The following is a 19,822-nucleotide window of genomic DNA, read 5'->3' on the forward strand; positions in this document are numbered from 1 at the left end:
ATGAGTCTTATCCCACATAATTTGAAGTTAGAGTAACCTCCCCTCGCTGCTAAAAAAGGAGGAAAAACTACAATTGTGTCAACATATTTGTGGAAGTGGGGGAAAGTGAAATTTACCCAGGTCTGCAGTAACTTTCTAAAAAGCATTTACATAATGTTATTTAAAGTTATTAATATAATATTAATATTAATGATTATTCACAGCTGCTTTCTCCATCAGTTGCCAGTTAAAATATTGTATTATTTTTGGCCAGGTAAGATATGGATTTATTTTAAAATGCTTTAGAAATGAGTTGTGCATTCAACAGGGTGGGACATGAGGCCATGTTACAGTGTCTCCATTGCTGACAGGGAAGGCCTTCGATGCATTCACCCATATGGCCAGAGAGGACAATAGAAATTATGTGCTCCAGTGTCTTTCCAAGTATCAGTTTAGGCTGACTGGTCTATAATTCCCTGAGTCCCCTGTTTAAAGAAAGTTACTACAAGACATCAAAATGCATGAGCTGAACTCCCCCAAAATCATGAGATTGGCCCAATAAATCATTAAATATATAAAAATATTTTTTTAGGTCACTCCCTTGTTGTTTGATGGACACTCCCCCACTCAGCCCATCCTCAGAGTGTGTGACTATTAGTGTTCTCTCCTACACGTACTGGGTAAGGCCCCTGCTGCAGAAGCTCTCACCCTGCCCAGCAATTAATCCTGTCCCCTCAGTGCTCCATCAGTCCTGTCCCCACCCAACCCCTGAATTCAGGCCCCCTCAGTTCAGTCCCTCAGCCCCCATCATCACAACCCCATCAGTTCAGCCCCCCCCATTCCATCACCCCCACCATCCTCAGTTCACCCTCCCAGCACTGGCCCATCTGCTCAGAACCCACCATTAATGCAGCCCCCAACCCATCGGCCCCCACCCTCCTCACGGCAGCCCCCTGGCTACTGTTCAGCCCTTTCAGCTTCACTTCTGCTCCTCTTAGGGTTCCTCACCCTTCCCAGGCTTGGGGTGAGGGCTGCAGTGGAGTCCCCACTCCCAGTTCCCAGGCTGGCAGGGGAGCAGCCTCTGAAGGATGACAGGGGGAGTCCCAGCCATGTGTGAGGCTTGACAGGGGGCTTATCGCTGTCCATTTTGTCACTGCAAAGGAAGAGGGGAAGAAGAAGAAAAAGGGAGCTACCACAGGTATGAACATCCAAGCTGGGAATTGTACCTCCCAGCTGCTGTGTAGACATACCCTCAAAGGGCTCTCTCCCAGAATTGCACAGTGGGAGAATTATCTCTGAGAATCCATCACTGCAGTGCACAGAGTTGGGAAGGACAGAGACCAGAAGGTGGTGAAGGAAGGTGTTTCTGGAGGAAAAGTCAGTCTGTGTCTCACTACTATATCACACTCGGCAGGCTTAGAAAATGCCATGACCCACGAGTGTTCTATTGACTTCCCAGGCCATCTTGTTCGAATATTGGTTCAGATAATGGGCTTGTGTGATTTGGGTCACTCACGTCTGCACATCTGGAGGCCCCGTGGTAGCTGGCATTTGTGTGAATATGCAGAGAGGGTGCTGCAAGCCTCCTCTTCCCTTTCCTCACCATCCACAAAGGTCAGTCACAATCACACTCCCTCCCTTGGCATCCCAGGGATGCACCTTGCCCAAAAGGTTGCAGGGTGGAACAGGGTCTTTCCTGCTCTTCCTCCTCTCATGCTCCAGGTCAGCCCATGCAATGAACCAGGATCTTCAAGAAGAGCAGGGTGCAGCTTATGTCATCCTACCTACAACTCAGACTCAGCTTGTTTGATTGGCATGGAGGGGCCCTGCCATAGCTCTAATGCAGTGGCTACCTGGAATATTTTGGCCTTTGGAATTTTGTTCCAGTTTTATCACTTCAATTTGATTGAGACGCATTATGTAAAATTCCAGTTGTTCTCTGCCATGGCACATTGCCCTGGTGTAAGCAGTTCCACTAATGGCATTTTTTTAATTACAGAAACGTGGCATGAGGAACTATTTCATTTTGTAGTCAAAAGCTTTCCCGGATGACAAAAAGCATTTAAATTGGCCATGCACTGGTTCTGCGTGACAGAGGAGCCTAGGCTGGCTCCGTGGGGGGTTTGACAGTAATTTCTAAGTAAAATTAAGCCTCACTCATGATCTCAGATAGAACTCTCAAATATCAGGAGGGGTTTTTTTTCCAGCAGCAGCAGCTTGACAGTTTATCCATCTAAATAGCCATCTTAGGCTATGCGAGCACTACAAAGTTCAAAGTTGAGTTAAGTTACAACCTTGTACAGTCACCGCTGTAATTAAACTGCTGTTGCATTTCCACACCATGCTTCGTGTGTCAGCGGAACTCATCCACAGCAGGAGCTCTTGCAATGGCACCAAGAGCAGTGCATTGTGGGTAGCTATCTCACTGTGCAACTGGCTGCAGGGTGCTTTGGGAAGGGTTTGCAATGCCTCATGGGCAGGTACAACGTCACATGATGCAGGTTTCTCAGTCTCGTCGTTCCATGGGCATCCTACTAGGTTTCCAGTCACGTTTCAACTGCCCTGGTAACCCCTGAGCCAGCCATCTGGGTCAGAAAGCAGGATCCTGCACTGCTCTTCAGCATTGTGCTGTGCTCAATGTGGGGGCAATTCACCATCACCCTGACCTCAGCCCCCTCCTTGTAGAAGTGACAGGTCTGTCGTGCCACACCAGGGGCAACTTTTTGCCTCCTGCTCTGCCTGCTGCAGATTTTTGGGTTTTACACGGCCCTGCCACGTGTCCGTATCACAGCCCTTCTCCTCCATCCCTGCACAAGTTCCTGTGCCTGGATTGGAGCTGGGCTTGCACAGCCTCCTCTCCCTACAGACCCATGAGATCCACCATCTCCCGCGGACTCCAGGCAGGAGCCATTTGCTGCGTGGAGCCGGCCTGCTCAGCTGGGCAGTTGCTATGTGAGCGCTTCATGCTGAGCACACAGGAAGAGCAAGTTCACACCTTCCTGGGGCTTTAACAGGGGAGCAGAGTTCACCTGTGTACCTGGCTGCCAGGCAGCAGGTGACCAGGGCGGGATTCTGGGATTGACACCTCGTGGAGGCCACGTAGGGAAATGCAAATAACGCAGTGTTCACACTGACATTGTGTCGCTCTAACTACGTCGCCCTAAGCTCCACGCCTCTCCTCGAGGGAGGGTTTATTACGCCGGCGTAACATTCGAGTCGACGCAGCAGGAGGAGCATTGCAGTGTGTACACCTGCATAGTAAGGTTGATGACAGCTGCCTTATGTTGGCAAAACTGTGTCGTGTAGACAGGGCCTTTGAAAGACCAGGAAGTGGTTATGGTGAATAGCCCTGGGGCAGCCAGATGTAGCTCTGCTGGCCCAAACACGCTTGTTAAGGATTCACAAAGGAGATTAGGCACCTAGAAAATCAGTCAGCTGCCAGTCTTGTGAGTGGGGCCTGATCCTTCCAGCTTGCCAACCAGATTGGGTCCCATTCAAACATCTGTCCATCAGAAGTGGAGAAGGTGGTGTTCCCATCATTCTGTCATTATTTATCTAAAGGCGGCGGCAGCAGGGCCGGTGGAAGAAAGTTTTGCACCCTAGGCGAAACTTCCACCTTGTACCTCCCACTCCCAGCCCTGCGGCAGCTCCCCACCCGCCCCCTCGCATGGCAGCTTCCCCCTACCTGCACTGAGGCACACCTCCCCTGTGGCAGCTCCCCCCACCAGGAGCCATGCGGCAGATCCCCACCCCAGCTCACCTCTGCTCCGCCTCCTCCCTGAGCACGCCGCCCCTGCTCTAATTCTCCTCCCCTCCCAGGCTTGCGGCACCAAACAGCTGATTGGCACTGCAAGCCTGGGAGGCAAGAGAAGTGGAGCAGCGACCGCGCACTCGGAGAGGAACACTGTAAAAAAAAATTGGGGGCACCGCTTTTTGGTGCCCCCAAATCTTGACACCCTAGGTAACCGCCTAGTTCGCCTTAATGGTAGCCTCAGCCCTGGGCAGTGGCAGCTATCTCTCAATACAAGGATGATGTCTGCCAGGGGGAAAAGATGTTAACACCCTTGGCAGAAGCCTACATGTGAAATCTCTTACTGTGGGGGAGCCAGTGTGCAGGTGGCAACCTCATGAAACTTGAGAGGAAGGAGCCCTGGATCCGGTAGCAGGAAAGTCTGAAACAACCAGAGGTCTTATCCTGCAGCAGCCCTCATCTGCCTTTACAGCTGCAGAGAATTGGCACATCCTCAAATAGACCTGTTCTGTCATTGGGGTCTTCAGAAGTTTGGACTCCTATGGGGTTTGACTCTCCACCCCACAGGGCTGAAGCACCAAGACCCCCTCCCCACAGGGCTGATGCCCTGAGCCACAACAGGTGCCTTTCGTGGGGCTGAAGCCCCAAGATCCCCTCCCCACAGGGAGGAAGCCCAGAGCCCAGGCAGGCCCCTCCCATGGGGCTGAGGCCACAAGCACCGACTCTCAAATGCCACTTTCTGTCTCGGGGCAGCCAAACTTACTAACCCTCCAAGCCACGGTATCCGGAGTCTTGTTCTCCTAGGAGGGCCTCCCTCGGCGAACAGTTCTGAGGGGCTGTGCAAACAAAGCACAGTCCAAACTTCTGAGGCTTTCATGGGTGAATACTCACTTCTTGAGTGTTCTGAAATTAACTAGGTGCAGCAGGGGTGGCCAGCCTGTGGCTCCGGAGCGCATGCAGCTCTTCAGAAGTTAATATTTGGCTCTTTGCATAGGCATCGACTCCGGGGCTGGAACTACAGACGCCAACTTTCCAATGTGCCGGGGGGTGCTCACTGCTTAAACGGTGGCTGTGCCCCAGGCCCTGACCTCATTCCATTCCACCCCTTCTCCTAAGGCCCCCACCCCTTCCCATGCCCTCACTCCTCCCTCCTTCCCCCCCGCCCCCCTCCCCGAGCCTCCTGCACACCACAAAACAGCTGATCGCAGTGGGCAGGAGGCATGGGAAGGGAGAGGGAGGCACCGATCGGCAGGTCCACCAATGGGTGGGAAGTGCCGGGGGTAAGGGTTGGGGAGCCGATGGTGTGGGGCTGCTGACTTATTACTGTGACTCTTAGGCAATGTACTTTCGTAAATTCTGGCTCCTTCTCAGGCTCAGGTCGGCCACCCCTGAGTTACAGTCTCATCTTCAGTGACGTTGTATAAAATCTCTGTCCCTCTTGTGTTCCCTTTTCTTCTCCCTTCTCATTCATACTGTTCATTATCACTAACCATTTTTCTAGCCCTCATTTCCCATCCCTGTTTATTTCTCTGTGTCTCTTCCATTCTTCTCTGATCCCTGTCACAGACCATCCCCCTCATGTTCTCCATTCTTCCCTCAGCGTTTATCCCTTCCCCTCTCACTGGCTCTGGTCCTTTCCCCTCTCCAAAGTGTTTTCCTTTCATTTATTTTATATTTAATTTTCACCCTTTCTCCAGGGCTCTGTTTATTTTGTTTTACTTTATCTTTTCCTTGTGTTTTCTCGGTTCCTTCTGGCTCAGCCCAGTCTGGCCCCCTCCCGCCTCTCACAGTGTTGCTAACCCCAGAAGCTAAAAGTCATGGTGCAGAACTGAAATTGACTCCCCAAAACGTGAGGTTTATATACAAAAAAAATTATATAATGTAGCCTAGTTTATCTTGTGATTTTTTTAACTCTCCCTCTCCATGCCCCATGGGTGTGACAAACACAGTGGTGCCAACCCTGCATCTATAGGGGAAGGTGACTTGGGCCCCCGTAGCAGGAGCTCTGGCTGGGAGGCCCCAGTGAGATCTAATCCCACAGATCTGTACAAACCGCTCCCTGCTGCTGCTTCTCCCCAACCCCCAAATCCTGATTGATTCATTCTATATCCCTGTCACCCCCATCTCTCTCTGTGCCCAGCCCGGCTGTTAGTTCAGCCCCCTGCCCAGCCGCCCACATCAGCCGTCAAGACCTCTCTGCTCTTTCAGCAGCCCCAGAGATTCTTCACCCTCCCATTCCTGGGGCTGCAGAGAGGGAGCGGGAGGAGCTTCCAGCAGCCATAGAGATGAGGCACCAGGAGCTGGGTAGATGGGAGTCCTCCACGGTCAGAAAGACTGGGCTTCATGAGGCTAGAGAGGCTGATTTCCAGTTCCCCCCTCTGCTGTGTGTCTCAGGGACACAGTCGGAGCCGGGTGTCTCTGTCCCACACCCAGAGCCAGGGTCGGATTCTCCCCCCAGGGACGGAGCCCGGCGGGAAAGTGAAGATCGGGGCCTCGTCACCAGCATCGATAAATGTCACCTGCCCCCGGTCACAGTCCAGACAAACCCGGATCCTGCTGGGGACCCGGCTCAGGGGCAGGGGGGCCACAGGGGAGCTGAGAGCCTGGAACTGACCCCCCCATCGCTGCACAGCCCAGATCCCCCCCTCAGGGCTAAAGCTGATCCATCCCTTCCTCCCCACAGACTCTCTGGCCACCCCCACAGCCCAGAGTAGCCCAGCTCCCACCTCCACCTCCCAGCAATGTCTCCCCGAGGTGAATCCCTCACAGCCCAGCACACAGGTCTCAGTGTCAAATCTCTCAGGGGTGTTGGGCAGTCGCTGCTGCATGTCTCCCCATCTCACACGTTTCCAATCCTCAGACAGGATGAGTTCGGGATGAGCCGTGTCTGGATCCAGAGTCACATTCACTGGAGAGAGAGAATCAGAGCGTTAGGGGCAGAGCTCAGCAGTGGTGTAGCCAGGTTCTAAGAGCAGGGGGAGCAAACATTAAAAAGGAGCCCCCCCCCTTGGCTCCTCCTCTGGCCACTCCGCAACCCCCCCTTTGGCAGGCTGGGCTGCGCCATGCCGTGTGCCCCCCCACCATGGCTCCTCCGGCCGTGCTGTGGTGCCCCCGCGGCCCCTCCTACATGGCTCCTCTGGCTGTGCTGCCCCCCCCCCTTGCCTGCAGGAGCCCAGCGCTGGCCCAACAGGCCAAGCTTCAGAGCGCAGCATGGGGCCTCCCTGCTGGCGCCATGGTAACCCTTAACTAAGGTGCTGGTTTTGGAAATGTGCTGAGGGGAAGTGGCTGCTTCCCCTGCACCCCCCCCCCCAGCTAAGCTACTGGAGCTCAGCCCTGGGGGAGGCTGGGACCATTTCTCACATTCCCCAGCAGCCCCGTCCTGTCTGCAACAGGCCTGGATCCCAGGGAGCTGCCTCTGCCCTGGGCACCTGAGACTGAGCAGAGATGTCACTGCAGTTCCTGGGCATAAACTCAGCACTAAGGTTGGTGTCAGGAGTGTTTGTGTAACTTCAGCATGGGAGCTCCTCACGGTTCAGTGTGTTGTTTTTAGGGCCGTGTGTCATGGTCGATGTTGGTTTGGCTGACAACTTTAGCTACAATCTCATGAGGACATTTTCAAAGGAATTTTCTGATAATTTAAAGACTCTCCAGCTGCAATCTCACCCTGTCTGAATGTTCCTAGGGATCCTCCTCTTTTTGTCTCTAGTGCAGATGGCAGAGTGTCTGGACGGGGAGGGAAGAGAAAGGAGATGAGAGTGGGGATGCTGTTATGAAAGCCTGAAATCTCAACTCCTAGAACTGTCTTTTAATTATGACAGAGAAACACACCAAGAAATTTAATATGAAAAGATCTGAAACTGTCTCTTTCCTCTCTCATTCAGATTCAGGCATCTTCCAGCAATGGGACCAACATCCTTGCAGCCTCACAACTATCCCAGGACAGACAATCTGTCAGTGAGATTTACTTTTCCCCTCCTCACCCCCTCCCATCCTTCACACCCCAGTTGGTTTGTCTCATTCACTTACGGCCTTTTGTCATAACCTAGGCCCAGAGCCTGCAAAGACTTTGGCATAAAAGTAACTTTACCCACTTTGGTCCCTTTGACACTAACGGGATGTTCAGAGTTTGTGAAATTCTGGCTCTAATTGTGAGCTGTTGGGGCTGTTACTCAGCATCTCTACAGAGAGCAGCACAATGGGGCCAAGTCCTCCATAGGCAGAAATAGAAATAATAGTAAAACCATTTTATAAATGTGGAAATTGAGGGGTGACTCTGCTGTTCAGTGGCTGCAGGGGCCGGTGCAGACCTTGGCACAGGCTGAGGAAGTTCTGAAGCCAGCCAGAGCTACATCCCTATGACAATGGCCTCCATGGGTCTTGCCCAGCGTGCAGTGTCAGAGGACCAGCTTTACACTGCTCACGTCCCTCTGTCCCTCATCCACCCCCCTCCCTCTTCCACCCGCCCTCACCACCCACCCCATTCCCAGCCCTCTCAGGAACACGCCTTGTGCCTGCAGCTGCTGAGGAGGATGCACAAAAGCAAGAGGCCCCTGTGCTGGAGGGATCCCTCACCATGGGGGAGGGGCTTTCTCCTTCCCCACAGCCCATTTGGCCCAGACTAGCTGCCACACAGGACCAGAGCACAGTGATGGGCTGGGTCCAGCTCTAATAAATGGCCTTTAATTTAGGGTCTAGATTTTGGCACCTGGGGCCTCTGGGAGGGGTTGGGCACCTGCAGCTCCCACTTATTCCACTTGTGGAGGCTGCACAGCTCTGGAGCACCTGCCCTGCAGTTCTCGAGCTGGGAGAGAGAAACCCAGGTGCCCCAAATTAGGCCATTTTGGGGAATTTGGGACTGAATGTTGTGACCTTTGGTAAATCATGAATTCAGGTGAGATGTCCTGATGCCAGGGCCCCTGCTACATCTGCTCCATTTATCTGCTTTCCACTAGTTATTAAGTTAAGTATTGAGAATTGGTACAATGGTCATTTCATATGAAGTAATTTGGACAGACGGAGATTGTGTGTTTGCACTGACTGACTTGGCTTTGGCCTGGTGAGCAGTTTCCTGGACATAACAAGGTCCTTAAGGCAACATTTCCCTTAAGGACCTTGTTATTAAATGATGTGTTCATAAGTTCCCCTGTGGGACAAAGGGATGTTTTGACCACGCATGTGCTTAAAGACAGATACCGACAATGTGCTGCCCAGGAGCAGTTACCAAAGTCCAAAATCCCTATGCAGAGAACAGGGTCAAAGTGACCTATACATAATCCGTGGCAATAAACCAATCAGAAGAGACCAAAAACATGAAAATGCTTGTATAGCAAAAGCCCTGCCTATTAAAAAGTTCATGCATGTTTATTGTATGAGTTATACAAGATACTTAATATTTGTAACAGTCCAAGATTATTGAAATAACTAAAATATATAATTTGGATCTATAAAGAGGAATCTGAACTTCACAGGAAATTCCCTGTGATACACCTATGCCTCAGAAGAAGGTAACTGGCCACTACTTCTTTCAGTATGTCTGTAATTTCTTACTTTAATAGTAATTGCAATGGCAAGGCATGCTTGTGGTACAAATAAAGGTTTAGATTAATCAACTGGAGTGTCTTGGACCCCAAGTACGTGGCACTCTCTCCCAACAATTAAATAGATTCATCATCTAATTATCAACCAGTTGGCCAGACCCATTCTATTCCCAGCAGCTCATCCCAATTTCCCCTCCTAGGTCCCTTCTCAGTACCTTTGAACTTCCTGAGAGTCTCCATTAGAGCAACAGTTTTCTGGGAGAAATCACTGAGTCTTAATTCTAATTTAGGAGAAATCTCCTCTGGCTGCTGGAACTTCCCCTTCACAGACCTAGAGAGAAATAATTCTGCATGGTTATATTTCATTTATTGACTCATTATAAATTCTTGCTAGATAATTACTGTTCTAATGGGTCTGGAATTCCTCTACTTCTCGCAGCCTCAGAGCAAGGCCGTGGCAGTGAAACCTTCCTCCCAAAAAGTCTCATTATTATTATTCAGCACTGGCCTGGAGAGTCTAGCTCCGGGGACAAAAGGGGAATTGCATCTCTATGGCCAATTCACTCCTTGGCCTCCATGCTCTGAGGGTCAGGAAGGTCCCAGGTGAAGTGCTGTAAAAATCAGTCCTCTAGGAACTAGACTGAGGCACCAACTCCCCCTTCCCAGCTCATTCCACACAAGTCTCTAAACAGCCTTCAGGTGGGGAAGACTCTTGACCATTGCTGCCCTGGGCTGAATGGTGACCAGTGCCCCAGCAGTGACAGGCCCATATTCCATCCCCAAAATCCTGAGGCAGCTCGTCCCCGAGGGATATGACATCTCTTGGAAATACTTGAGGTCACTGAATGGAGAATTCCAGAGTCTCCTATACAAGGGTGAGAACCTCAGGATGAAGTTGATCAGAGAGATTTGTATCTAGAATGTGACCTTCCCCACACAGGCTGTAGAGCCCTGGGGAGAGGCAGTGCTAACATCACCACCAAGCTCTTTCCCAGCATTGCGAAGTGTGAGGGGGAGTGAGAGAGCCACGTACCTGCTCAAGGAGCTTCTGATGTCCTAGAGGAGATAAATAGAGAGAGGGAATTTCAGTCCCACCTGACACACACAGAATTCCAGAAGAAGGGATTTAGCAACTATGGGGAAAAGAGGCTGTGATCTGGCCCCAGGGCCATGCATTTGCAGAGCTAATGAGGCTTTTCCACTTTTTACATCACAGTTTCTGTACCTTTTAAAAAATAATAGTCATTCACATCGCTGCAATACACAGTGAGTTACACGGTGATCTCTGACTGCTGGACTCCCATACCCATGTTTTAGGAGCAGTCTTGTCCCTATGTTGGGGTCTGGAGTATTTCTAACTCAGTCTCACCTGTAACAATTCAGTCACTGGCTTCTGACACTTCCCCTCCATCTCACTGATCAGGTTACTGAGATGGAAAATTTCCTCAGATACTTTACTGACATTTTCATTCTGTATCTTCACAATCTCCTTGTCCAGCTTCTCCAGCTGAGCCAGCAGGAGTTGCTCTTGTTCCTCCAGGAACTGCCGCAGTTGCTGAAATTCTAACACAATCTTCTGCCTCTCGGTTTGTGTATTTCTCTGTGAAGGAAAATAGGGAAAGGCCTCGTCAGGGACATGGATGGAGCCTGGGGTCCTTTCATAGAGCGCTGAGTGTGTAGGAGGGAGAATTTTTTTTTTCCAAATTCTAAGTCATCTGACTCTGAACAGTATCCTGTCATTACTAGAGAGAGAATTATCTCACACCTGTCCATTTGGCCCCAGAATCTCATAACGAGACGTTCCCATGTCTGACATGGTGTGGATAGTGCGTTATCGATGGCCTTGGAGATGGAGATCCAAAGCAGTGGGTGGTGAAAATAAGAAAATACTAAGGACTGTAAAACAACACATCTGGACAACACCCTCAGGCATAAAAGGTGAATGACAGGAATGGAAAGATTGTCAGAGCACAACGGGACTGCAAGCCAGAAATGAGCAGAGGGATAATTGTTTGGTCATGAAATCAAGGCTTCACAGCCAAGGACACATGTCTCTATTTAAGCTGGAACTTAAAACAGTAAACAAAGAGGATTCCTCAAGATATAACTGAACAGCCCCCAAACTCTGAGCTAACAGACAATGAAAACTGTGAAACTGAGGTGTGAATGTGTAACAGCGGGGATTTGTTTTAGCGCACTGGATTTTCTAATTCAAAATTCTGTTATTTCATTAATGTAAATTGTTTCCTATGAAGAGTTTAAGCTAACAGTAGTTAATATACAATAGATAAGAATAATAGTTACAGTAGTTTATGGCAGTGGGTTTCAACCCGTAGTCTGTACAAACAATAGATTTCCAAAGTGGTCTCTGCACCCCTAGTTCAAAATTATCAAATGCAAAAAGGTTGAAACCCACTGGTTTATAGTGTAGGCCTAAGTGCTAATTCCTGCTAAAACATTTAATTTTGATTTACTTGTGATTATTTCCCACTTAATGGATTTCAGCTTTACCAGCCCCAACTGATTGAGATAAAACATAATTGGGCCTCTAGATTGCCCCTGCCTCTCGTTATTGCTCTGATTCAGAATGCCCCTCCATCCGGCTTATTACAAACGCAGGTTAATAACAGGCACCTACCAGATATTCCTGGCTTCTCTTCTCTCCACTCACTTTAAATCCCAGGAGCTTTTCTCTCTCTTCCCTCAGCGTCTTCAAATGGGCCTGAATATTTTCCTGAAGAAACAGAAACTGAGTTGAGTGGTGTTATTGTTATTGTCAGGAGTGAGAGTGTGGGTGGGAGCTTTTCCAACACAAACAAACACTCTACTGATGAGTGGAAAACTCAGTAGCTTTATGATATCAGCGATACCAAGGAATTGAAATCAAATTAATGGACTGTGGCAAATTGCTGGCACTATTATGATGGGTCTCGCACTTTCTCTTTTGGGGGGGGTGTTCAGGGCACCATTTCTTGCCCCTGAATTGGAATATTAATTGCCCCACTAGTGTCCTTGAGGAGGGGAGTGGAGAGGGAGGGACCTGGGCCTGCCCTCTACTCCAGGTCCCCACCCAGGGGCCCTCAGGATAGTGGTGAACCACTTGAATTGGTGGTTCCTTCCTCTCGGCTACTTCCCTCTCCTGCCTTTCAGCTTGTGGGGGGGCTTCCTGTCCTCCCTCTGCACAAGCCAGGTGGACTTCTTAGCCCACCACAGCACTCCTCCAAACTTTCCTCTGCTTCCCTTCAAACTGTTCTCTATTCCAACACCAATCCTTTCTGCTCCAACTCCCACACTGTCTGATTGAAGCAGGGGTTTTTTTATCATGTGACTGACTGCAGGTGCTCTAATTGGCTTCAGGTGCTCTAGTTAATCTATAGCAAACTTTCTTCCCCTTACAGGGAGTAAGGCTCCCTTCTAACCCTCTCCTGCTGCCCTCTGGCCATGCTGTATCACAGGATGCTGGGAGTGTTTGACCTTTTCCCTCCACTGATTTATGCCAACATGACACTGGCGTCACATCCTTGGATTTTTCTTTCACTGTGTGAAATATTCTGTTTTTGAGGAGGCTAAACAAACAAAGTGATACAAATCCCAGAAACCTCCAGGGCTTGAAATATGGCCCAGGATTCTCAAAGGAGCCTGATTTCCACTGAACTTCAGCCCTGAATCCCTGGGGACTGGACTGGGTGGATAGAATTGGCCTGGGCACTATGGCAAACCACTTTAGATGTGTTCATTGTTGTCAAGAACAGTCGGGGTTTGCCCTAGTTCTGTCCTGGGCCCTTACAGAGGCAGGGCTGCCTGGGTGCCTCTTCCCCAGCTCAGCTCCCAGAAGCAGCGAGTTCTAAAGATTTCAAAATGCCGCACAGTGGGAGAGCAGCGTAACGATTAGTGGAACCACTTAGGCTGGTTCTTAGTTTTGCTGCAACCCAGTCTAATCCCCATGGTATTTGGCATGGACCTGCGCTGTCTGGAGCCCTTTTGTGTGCGGACTAAAGGTGTTCGGGGTCCCACACTATGTTTAGCCCAGTGATCTCCTCTAGTGCAGACCGGCAGCATCTGAGTTTAACCCCTCGTGGAGCAGCACAGGAGTTCAGAATCCCAGTGGGAAACGTCATCGTCCTGCAGGGCCTGGGACCTTTATCAAGGCGTCTTTCCCTCCTAATGGCCTTTCTTAATTATTGCTCAGTCAGGACACGGCTATAGCTGATTACTCCCAGTTCTGGGTGATGCAGGTTTGGCAGAAAACATTCCCACTCTCCAGAGTGACAGGTTCTCTGAAATACTCCAGACAGGTAGGACAAGTAGGTTCATGCTGGAATTTTTCCACAGGCTCCCTCTGTGGAGAGCTGGACTCAGCCCTGTGGGACAGGAGCTACCACTCCTGTCCCCACATGGCTGCCCCTCCGCACCAAGCCCACAACCCATCTACAACTTCCCACAACTTATTGGCGGGTCACAAGCCACCATTTGGGAAATAGCACCCAAGGGGGTCTCAACTCCCTAACCCTGATTCTGAAGTTTCTTCCAAAGCCCACAGGAGGGAGACTGGGCCGTGGACTCCCACTCATGCCTGCTACCACTCCATCACCTAAAACATTCCCCATAGAAAAGTACAGGCACCTATGTCTGCACCATGGAAAATGGACAGCTTTGAAATATGGAATCGTGACCACCCATGATGACATATTGCGATTGCCAGTGTATACAAACACCACCCTCTTTATGTGTCCCCTACTCCCACCCCCGGTTCTTTCTTTATCCACCTGCTGAATGTTGTCTTCATTAGACTGTGACTGTGGGCTCTTTGCCTGACTTGGAACTGGGGACATATGTGTACCTGGTAGTGTGGGCCCCTTCTGAGGGCACTTAACACCACTTTGACCCCTCCTCTCTCCACTGTGCAATAACAGAACTAACTTTGACTCCACTAGGAGTCTTGTTACAGGCTGCAGAGCTGAAATCTCTGATACCTGGATCTAAACATTAGACCTACCTTGGGCTAGTGGTGCACCAGCACTGAGGCTCCCCTGCTACCAGCTAAACTCACTGAGCACTGAAGTTACTAAGAGTTGAGATCACTGAGAGCTGTGTTAAGTTGGGGAAGCTGAAGTCAAGTTGGTGAGTGGCTAGCAGGACGGCTAGCGGAGAGGCGCGGGAGAGCGGAGCAGACAGCAGGACGGCTAGTGGATTAGGTCCTGCTTTGAGCAGGGGGTTGGACTAGATGATCCCCTGAGGTCCCTTCCAACCCTGACATTCTATGATTCTATCTCTGTACAGTGCCTGGCACAACACAGGGCCCTAATCTCTCACTGGGGCCCAGAGATTCCACTGCAATAGAAATCAGAACATTCTATTGATTACAAATTATTATTGTCATTATTAATGTCAAGATGGAAATCTTTATGGGCATATGGTTTCCACACTGAAATCTATGGCCAAAATCTCCAAATTGAAATCTGCAGGCCTAGGACTCTCTCCCTGTGGCCTCAGGAGACGTCGAAGAGGAACAATGCCGGTCATAGGGTGTCTGGCCCTATAAAGAGAGAGGGGTCTCAGCCCCACCTGTGATAAACCAGTTCTCCTCCCCAGGCGAGGACAATGAGGAGCAATGATTGGGAGAAAGGGGGGTTTCATGTAATCCAACCAGGCCTGAGATAGGTAAAACAGAGGCCTATGGAGGGCCATAGGGACAAGGCCTTGGATTTTCTTCAGGGTGATAAGGCCGACCTCCAGATTAGAAGACCTGGGAGTCACTGCTGGGAGAGCAGGGGTGTTACTGGCCACAGAAAAGCCTGTGTGGATTCTTTCTTCCCCGAATGTGTTGTGTTCCCCCTCCTCCCCCATCCCTCCCAGTGCCTGCCACCATGAATCAGCTGTTTCATGGCAATAAGCACTGGGAAGGTGGGGAGGGAAGTGGAGCCGCGACACGCTCGGGGGAGGAGGTGGAGGCGGAGTGGAGGTGAGGTGGGTGCAGAGCACTCACCAATTTTTCCTCATGGGTGCTGTAGTCCCGGAACACCCACGGAGTCGGCGCCTATGGTTGCAGGATGGGGGCTCCATTCCTGTGCCCCCCCAAAGTTTCATGAGGGTGGGACTCCCTTCCTGTCTGTGTGAGGAGCTCTGCAGGAAAAGGTTGAAGAGGATGAGTGCCAACAGGACAGCCCCAGCTACATCCTACTGCTCCCTCAGCCCCCAGAAGAGGGGGGGCACGGACATGGTGTTTATAGCTTTGGGAGGTGGTGGAAGTGGGGAAGAGCAGACAGAGAAGGGTGGGGTCCTTCAGTGCTCAGGACTTTGTGTATGGGGAGCAGGAGGGTGGCATGCAGGTTCATCAGTCCCCTTCACTCCAACGTGTCAGCCTTAGGATGTTTATGGAGAGCCACACTTCTCCACCTGCATGAGCCTTGCGAGGATTCCCAGTTGCTGGGAAACCTCCCTAGGCCTGAAACCCCTCGTTCCTCTCCAATGGAGCTCACTGAGTGGCTGTCTGAGGCTAAAGGAAACTCTAATGCTGGGTATCGGGGGTAGCCGTGTTAGTCTGTATCTACAAAAACAAGGAGTCTGGTGGCACCTTAAAGACTAACAGATTTATTTGGGCATATAAGCTTTTGTGGGTAAAAACCTCACTTCTTCTAATACTGGGGGAAGGTGAGTTCCCCAAGGCTCTGGTTATAAAAATAACAATAGGTTATTTTCCTACCTTGAATTCTTCGGCAGCTTCCTCTGCAGGAATGACGGTGTGAGCTCTGTGCTCCTTGGATCTGTCACACACCAGGCAGATGGGGATTTCGTCCTCTTTGCAGAACAGTTTTAGAGGCTCCTTGTGTTTCTCACACAGTCCCTCTGTTTCTGGTTCCCTCCCTGAGGACAACCTGAGTTCTCTGGCTGCTTCCACAACATTCCTGAGCTGCCTGTTCAGCCTGAGGTTCTTCTGGGGAAAAGTCACTCTGCACTGAGGGCAGGAGACGTTGGTAGCCAATCCCTCCCAGAACGGGGTGATGCAGGCTCTGCAGAAATTGTGATCACAATCTAGAGACACCGGATCTTTAAAATACTCCAGACAGATGGAACAAGTCAGTTCATCCTGGAGCGTTTTTGCTGGATTCGCAGCAGCCATGACCTCTAGTGCAGGAAAGCGACAAGAGAGGAGTTTAGTTTCACTTTCTTTTTCTCAGAAATGGACTGATTGAACTTTGTACCATTAGGCGTTTCCTTTCTCGGTGTGGTGTCATGTGATTTCTTTTTTGTGGACTGTAAAGAGCCCTTGAATGAAGTGTGATGAGTCTAAATTGTCACCAGCTCCTCCAAAATGTCTGCCAGGCCCCAAACTTTGGACTAGTCCCTTGGCTCAAAAAGGGGTAATGAGCAACTGGGGGTTTCACTGCCTGACATGAGGATCTGATGGGGCAGCCTGGCAAGGAGGGTGAGAATCCCAGCTGCCGACTCCTACTGCCTGTTCCCTACCTGGCCTTCAGCCTCCTTAGGACCCATCTCTCTCTGGTGCTTGTGTAACCCACTGGGGTGTGTGTGGAGCTGGTACAGTTACAAAGGGTTGAATATTTAGCATAAACTGGGGCAGCCTGTGCTTTTAGCTCTAGGGGTCCCTGGTTCAGTGCTGGGTGCGCTGGCCAAGAGAGCAGCCATCACCCCTGTTCTTAGCCTGGCGGCTCCTGCTTCTGTTTCCCTGCACAGTCTCCCCAGCTCTCGGGGACTCCTGGCTCTCTGCAGATGGCAGCGGGTGTGAGGGGAGCTGGCGCTGGGGCTCCTGCGCTGTACAGGGGATGGGCTAACCAGAGATCTCCTGTCCCCAAGGCTCTCAGGCCACTTGTTCAGCCTGGCTGCAGGAGGGGATCTGGGGACAGACAGAGGGGGCCTGGGAGAGTCTGGGGTGGCAGCCACCTGGGAGCAGAAATGGAAATCCAGCTGTGGTGAGAAGGGAGAGCTTCCAGGGATGTGGCTGGTTACAAGGGCTGTCATGCAGTGGGATACAATTTTGAAGACTCTTTAATGCAGTGCACTTGGGAATTCCTACATTCCTGCAGCTGGATGCTGTGAGCTGAAATTATTTTCTTACAGGGGAAGGCTGACACTGCTCCTTGTTTTGCTCGAGAATGAATCGCTGGAGATCAGGAGCCATCAGTCACATGCCTTCGTTCTGCTGCTGCTTCCTGTGGCTGGGCACTGCAGCCAGGACTCTATTGTGGCAGAGTGGATCTGAGGCCTTGTCTACACTACAAGACTATTTCGAATCTACTGAAGTCGAATTTGTGGATTCGACCTTATGAAGTCGAATTTGTGTATCCACACTAAATACACTAATTCGAACTTCTGAGTCCACATTAACGGGGCCGGCGTCGACTTTCGAAGTGGTGCACTGTGGGAAGTTATCCCACAGTTCCCGCAGTCCCCGCTGCCCATTGCAATGCTGGGTAGAGCTCGCAATGCCTGCTGGGGGAAAAAATGTGTCGAGGGCGGTTTTGGGATACTGTCGTCATTGAACCGTCAATCACGCCCTCCCTCCCTGAAAGCGCCGGCGGGAAATCTGATCGCGCCCTTCTCTGGTCGGTTACAGCGCGGACGCCACAGCACTGCGAGCATGGAGCCCGCTGCGATCATCGCTGCACTTATGGCCGTTGTCAACTCCTCGCACCTTATCGTCCACCTCTTCCACAGTCAGCTGCTGAGAAATCGGGTGAGGAGGCTCCGGCAGCGCGGTGAGGAGAGTGGCGCAGGCCTCTCACAAAGCAGGGTACGCCGCGCCGTGGAGATCATGGTGGCAATTGGTCAAGTTCATGGTGTGGAACGGCGATTCTGGGCCCGGGAAACAAGCACGGACTGGTGGGACCGCATAGTGCTGCAGGTCTGGGATGAATCACAGTGGCTGCGAAACTTCAGGATGCGTAAGGGCACTTTCCTTGAACTGTGTGACTTGCTGTCCCCTGCCCTGAAGCGCCAGGACACACGGATGCGAGCAGCCCTGAGTGTGCAGAAGCGAGTGGCCATAGCCCTCTGGAAACTTGCAACGCCAGACAGCTACCGGTCAGTAGCGAACCACTTTGGCGTGGGCAAATCTACCGTGGGGGTTGCTGTGATTCAAGTAGCCCACGCAATCGTTGAGCAACTGCTCTCAAAGGTAGTGACTCTCGGAAACGTCCAGGACATCATAGATGGCTTCGCCGCGATGGGATTCCCAAACTGCGGTGGGGCTATAGATGGGACTCACATCCCTATCCTGGCACCAGCCCACCAGGCCAGCGAGTACATTAACTGAAAGGGCTACTTTTCAATGGTGCTGCATGCACTGGTGGACCATAGGGGACGTTTTACCAACATCTTCATCGGGTGGGCGGGCAAGGTTCATGACGCGCGTGTGTTCAGGAACACTCGTCTCTTCAAACGCCTCCAGGCAGGTACTTTCTTCCCGGACCACAAAATAACGGTTGGGGATGTGCAGATGCCTACAGTGATCCTCGGGGACCCGGCCTACCCGCTAATGCCCTGGCTCATGAAGCCCTATACAGGCGCCTTGGGCAGTGAGAAGGAACTCTTCAACTACCGGCTGAGCAAGTGAAGAATGATCGTGGAGTGTGCTTTCGGACGTCTCAAGGGGAGATGGCGGAGCTTACTGACTCGCTCGGACATCAGCGAAAAGAATATCCCCGTAGTTATTGCTGCTTGCTGTGTGCTCCACAATCTCTGTGAGAGCAAGGGCGAGACCTATTTTGCTGGATGGGAGGTTGAGGCAAATCGCCTGGCTGCTGTTTACGATCAGCCAGACACCCGTGCCGAGAGAATATCCCAGCGGGAAGCGCTGTGCATCCGGGAGGCTTTGAAAGCTAGTTTCCTCGCAGAGCAGGATAACCTGTGACTGTCCACTTGATTTTAAGAGAGCCTGATCATGGGCCTGTGTGTGTCGAGTTAGATCTGAGCTCACAAACCCGGTTCTCCAACTTTCCCCCACTTCCAAAGCACGTTTTAAAACTAATGAAATGTAACAGTAATTAATAATAAATCTTTCGTTGACTTTGCATTTCTGTTCATGGGTTGAAACATGGAAGCATACTGTGCTGGGTTCGGTGTGCACTGATGTACAGACCGCTTGTCCAATACAGGACGGACAGCCTCCTGCTCCTACATAGGTCTGTGGGGTGGGGGACGGTTTACAGTGGTTGTGCATGTAGGGGTGGGTTTGCAGGAAGGGGCGAGGGGTGCCGTCTTTGGATAGGGGTTTGCATGACGGCTGTGGACTGTGGGTTTGGGCGTTGGAAGGGGTGAGGGGTGTGGGGGAAGGGTGAGTATCTGTCCCTGGATGAGGGCTCTTTTTGGGGCTCAGGGCAGCGGAGAGGCTCGTGGCTACGGTCGAAGTGCATCGTAAGGGAAGCCTGCCTTTACATTCGGGGATGGCAGGCGCCAGGACCCTGGACAAGCATACACATCAACGAATCACCCGGGGCAGCATACACCACACAGACTGACCCTGGTGACTAGTGACTGCAGTCTGTGTGTGTCCTGCAGTTGACCCTGCCCCCAAGTCTGTACCCTGGTAATGTGG

At 51.2% G+C, this 19,822-nt stretch overlaps 1 protein-coding gene across 1 annotated transcript; it reads right to left on the reverse strand.

Moving 5' to 3' along the window:
• Positions 1–5,620: 5,620 nt before the first annotated feature.
• LOC123346110 (zinc finger protein RFP-like) lies at positions 5,621–16,426 on the reverse strand. Its single transcript, XM_044983331.1, has 7 exons — positions 15,971–16,426; positions 11,906–12,001; positions 10,637–10,867; positions 10,301–10,323; positions 9,483–9,598; positions 7,394–7,453; positions 5,621–6,638 (listed from the first exon to the last, which is right to left on the reverse strand). The coding sequence occupies exons 1-7, from the start codon at positions 16,385–16,387 to the stop codon at positions 6,121–6,123; spliced, it is 1,461 nt and encodes a 486-aa protein (XP_044839266.1). The 5' UTR covers positions 16,388–16,426; the 3' UTR covers positions 5,621–6,120.
• Positions 16,427–19,822: the final 3,396 nt, after the last annotated feature.

The sequence above is a fragment of the Mauremys mutica genome, chromosome 12, assembly GCF_020497125.1.
Source record: "Mauremys mutica isolate MM-2020 ecotype Southern chromosome 12, ASM2049712v1, whole genome shotgun sequence".
NCBI classification, from domain to species: Eukaryota; Metazoa; Chordata; order Testudines; family Geoemydidae; genus Mauremys; species Mauremys mutica.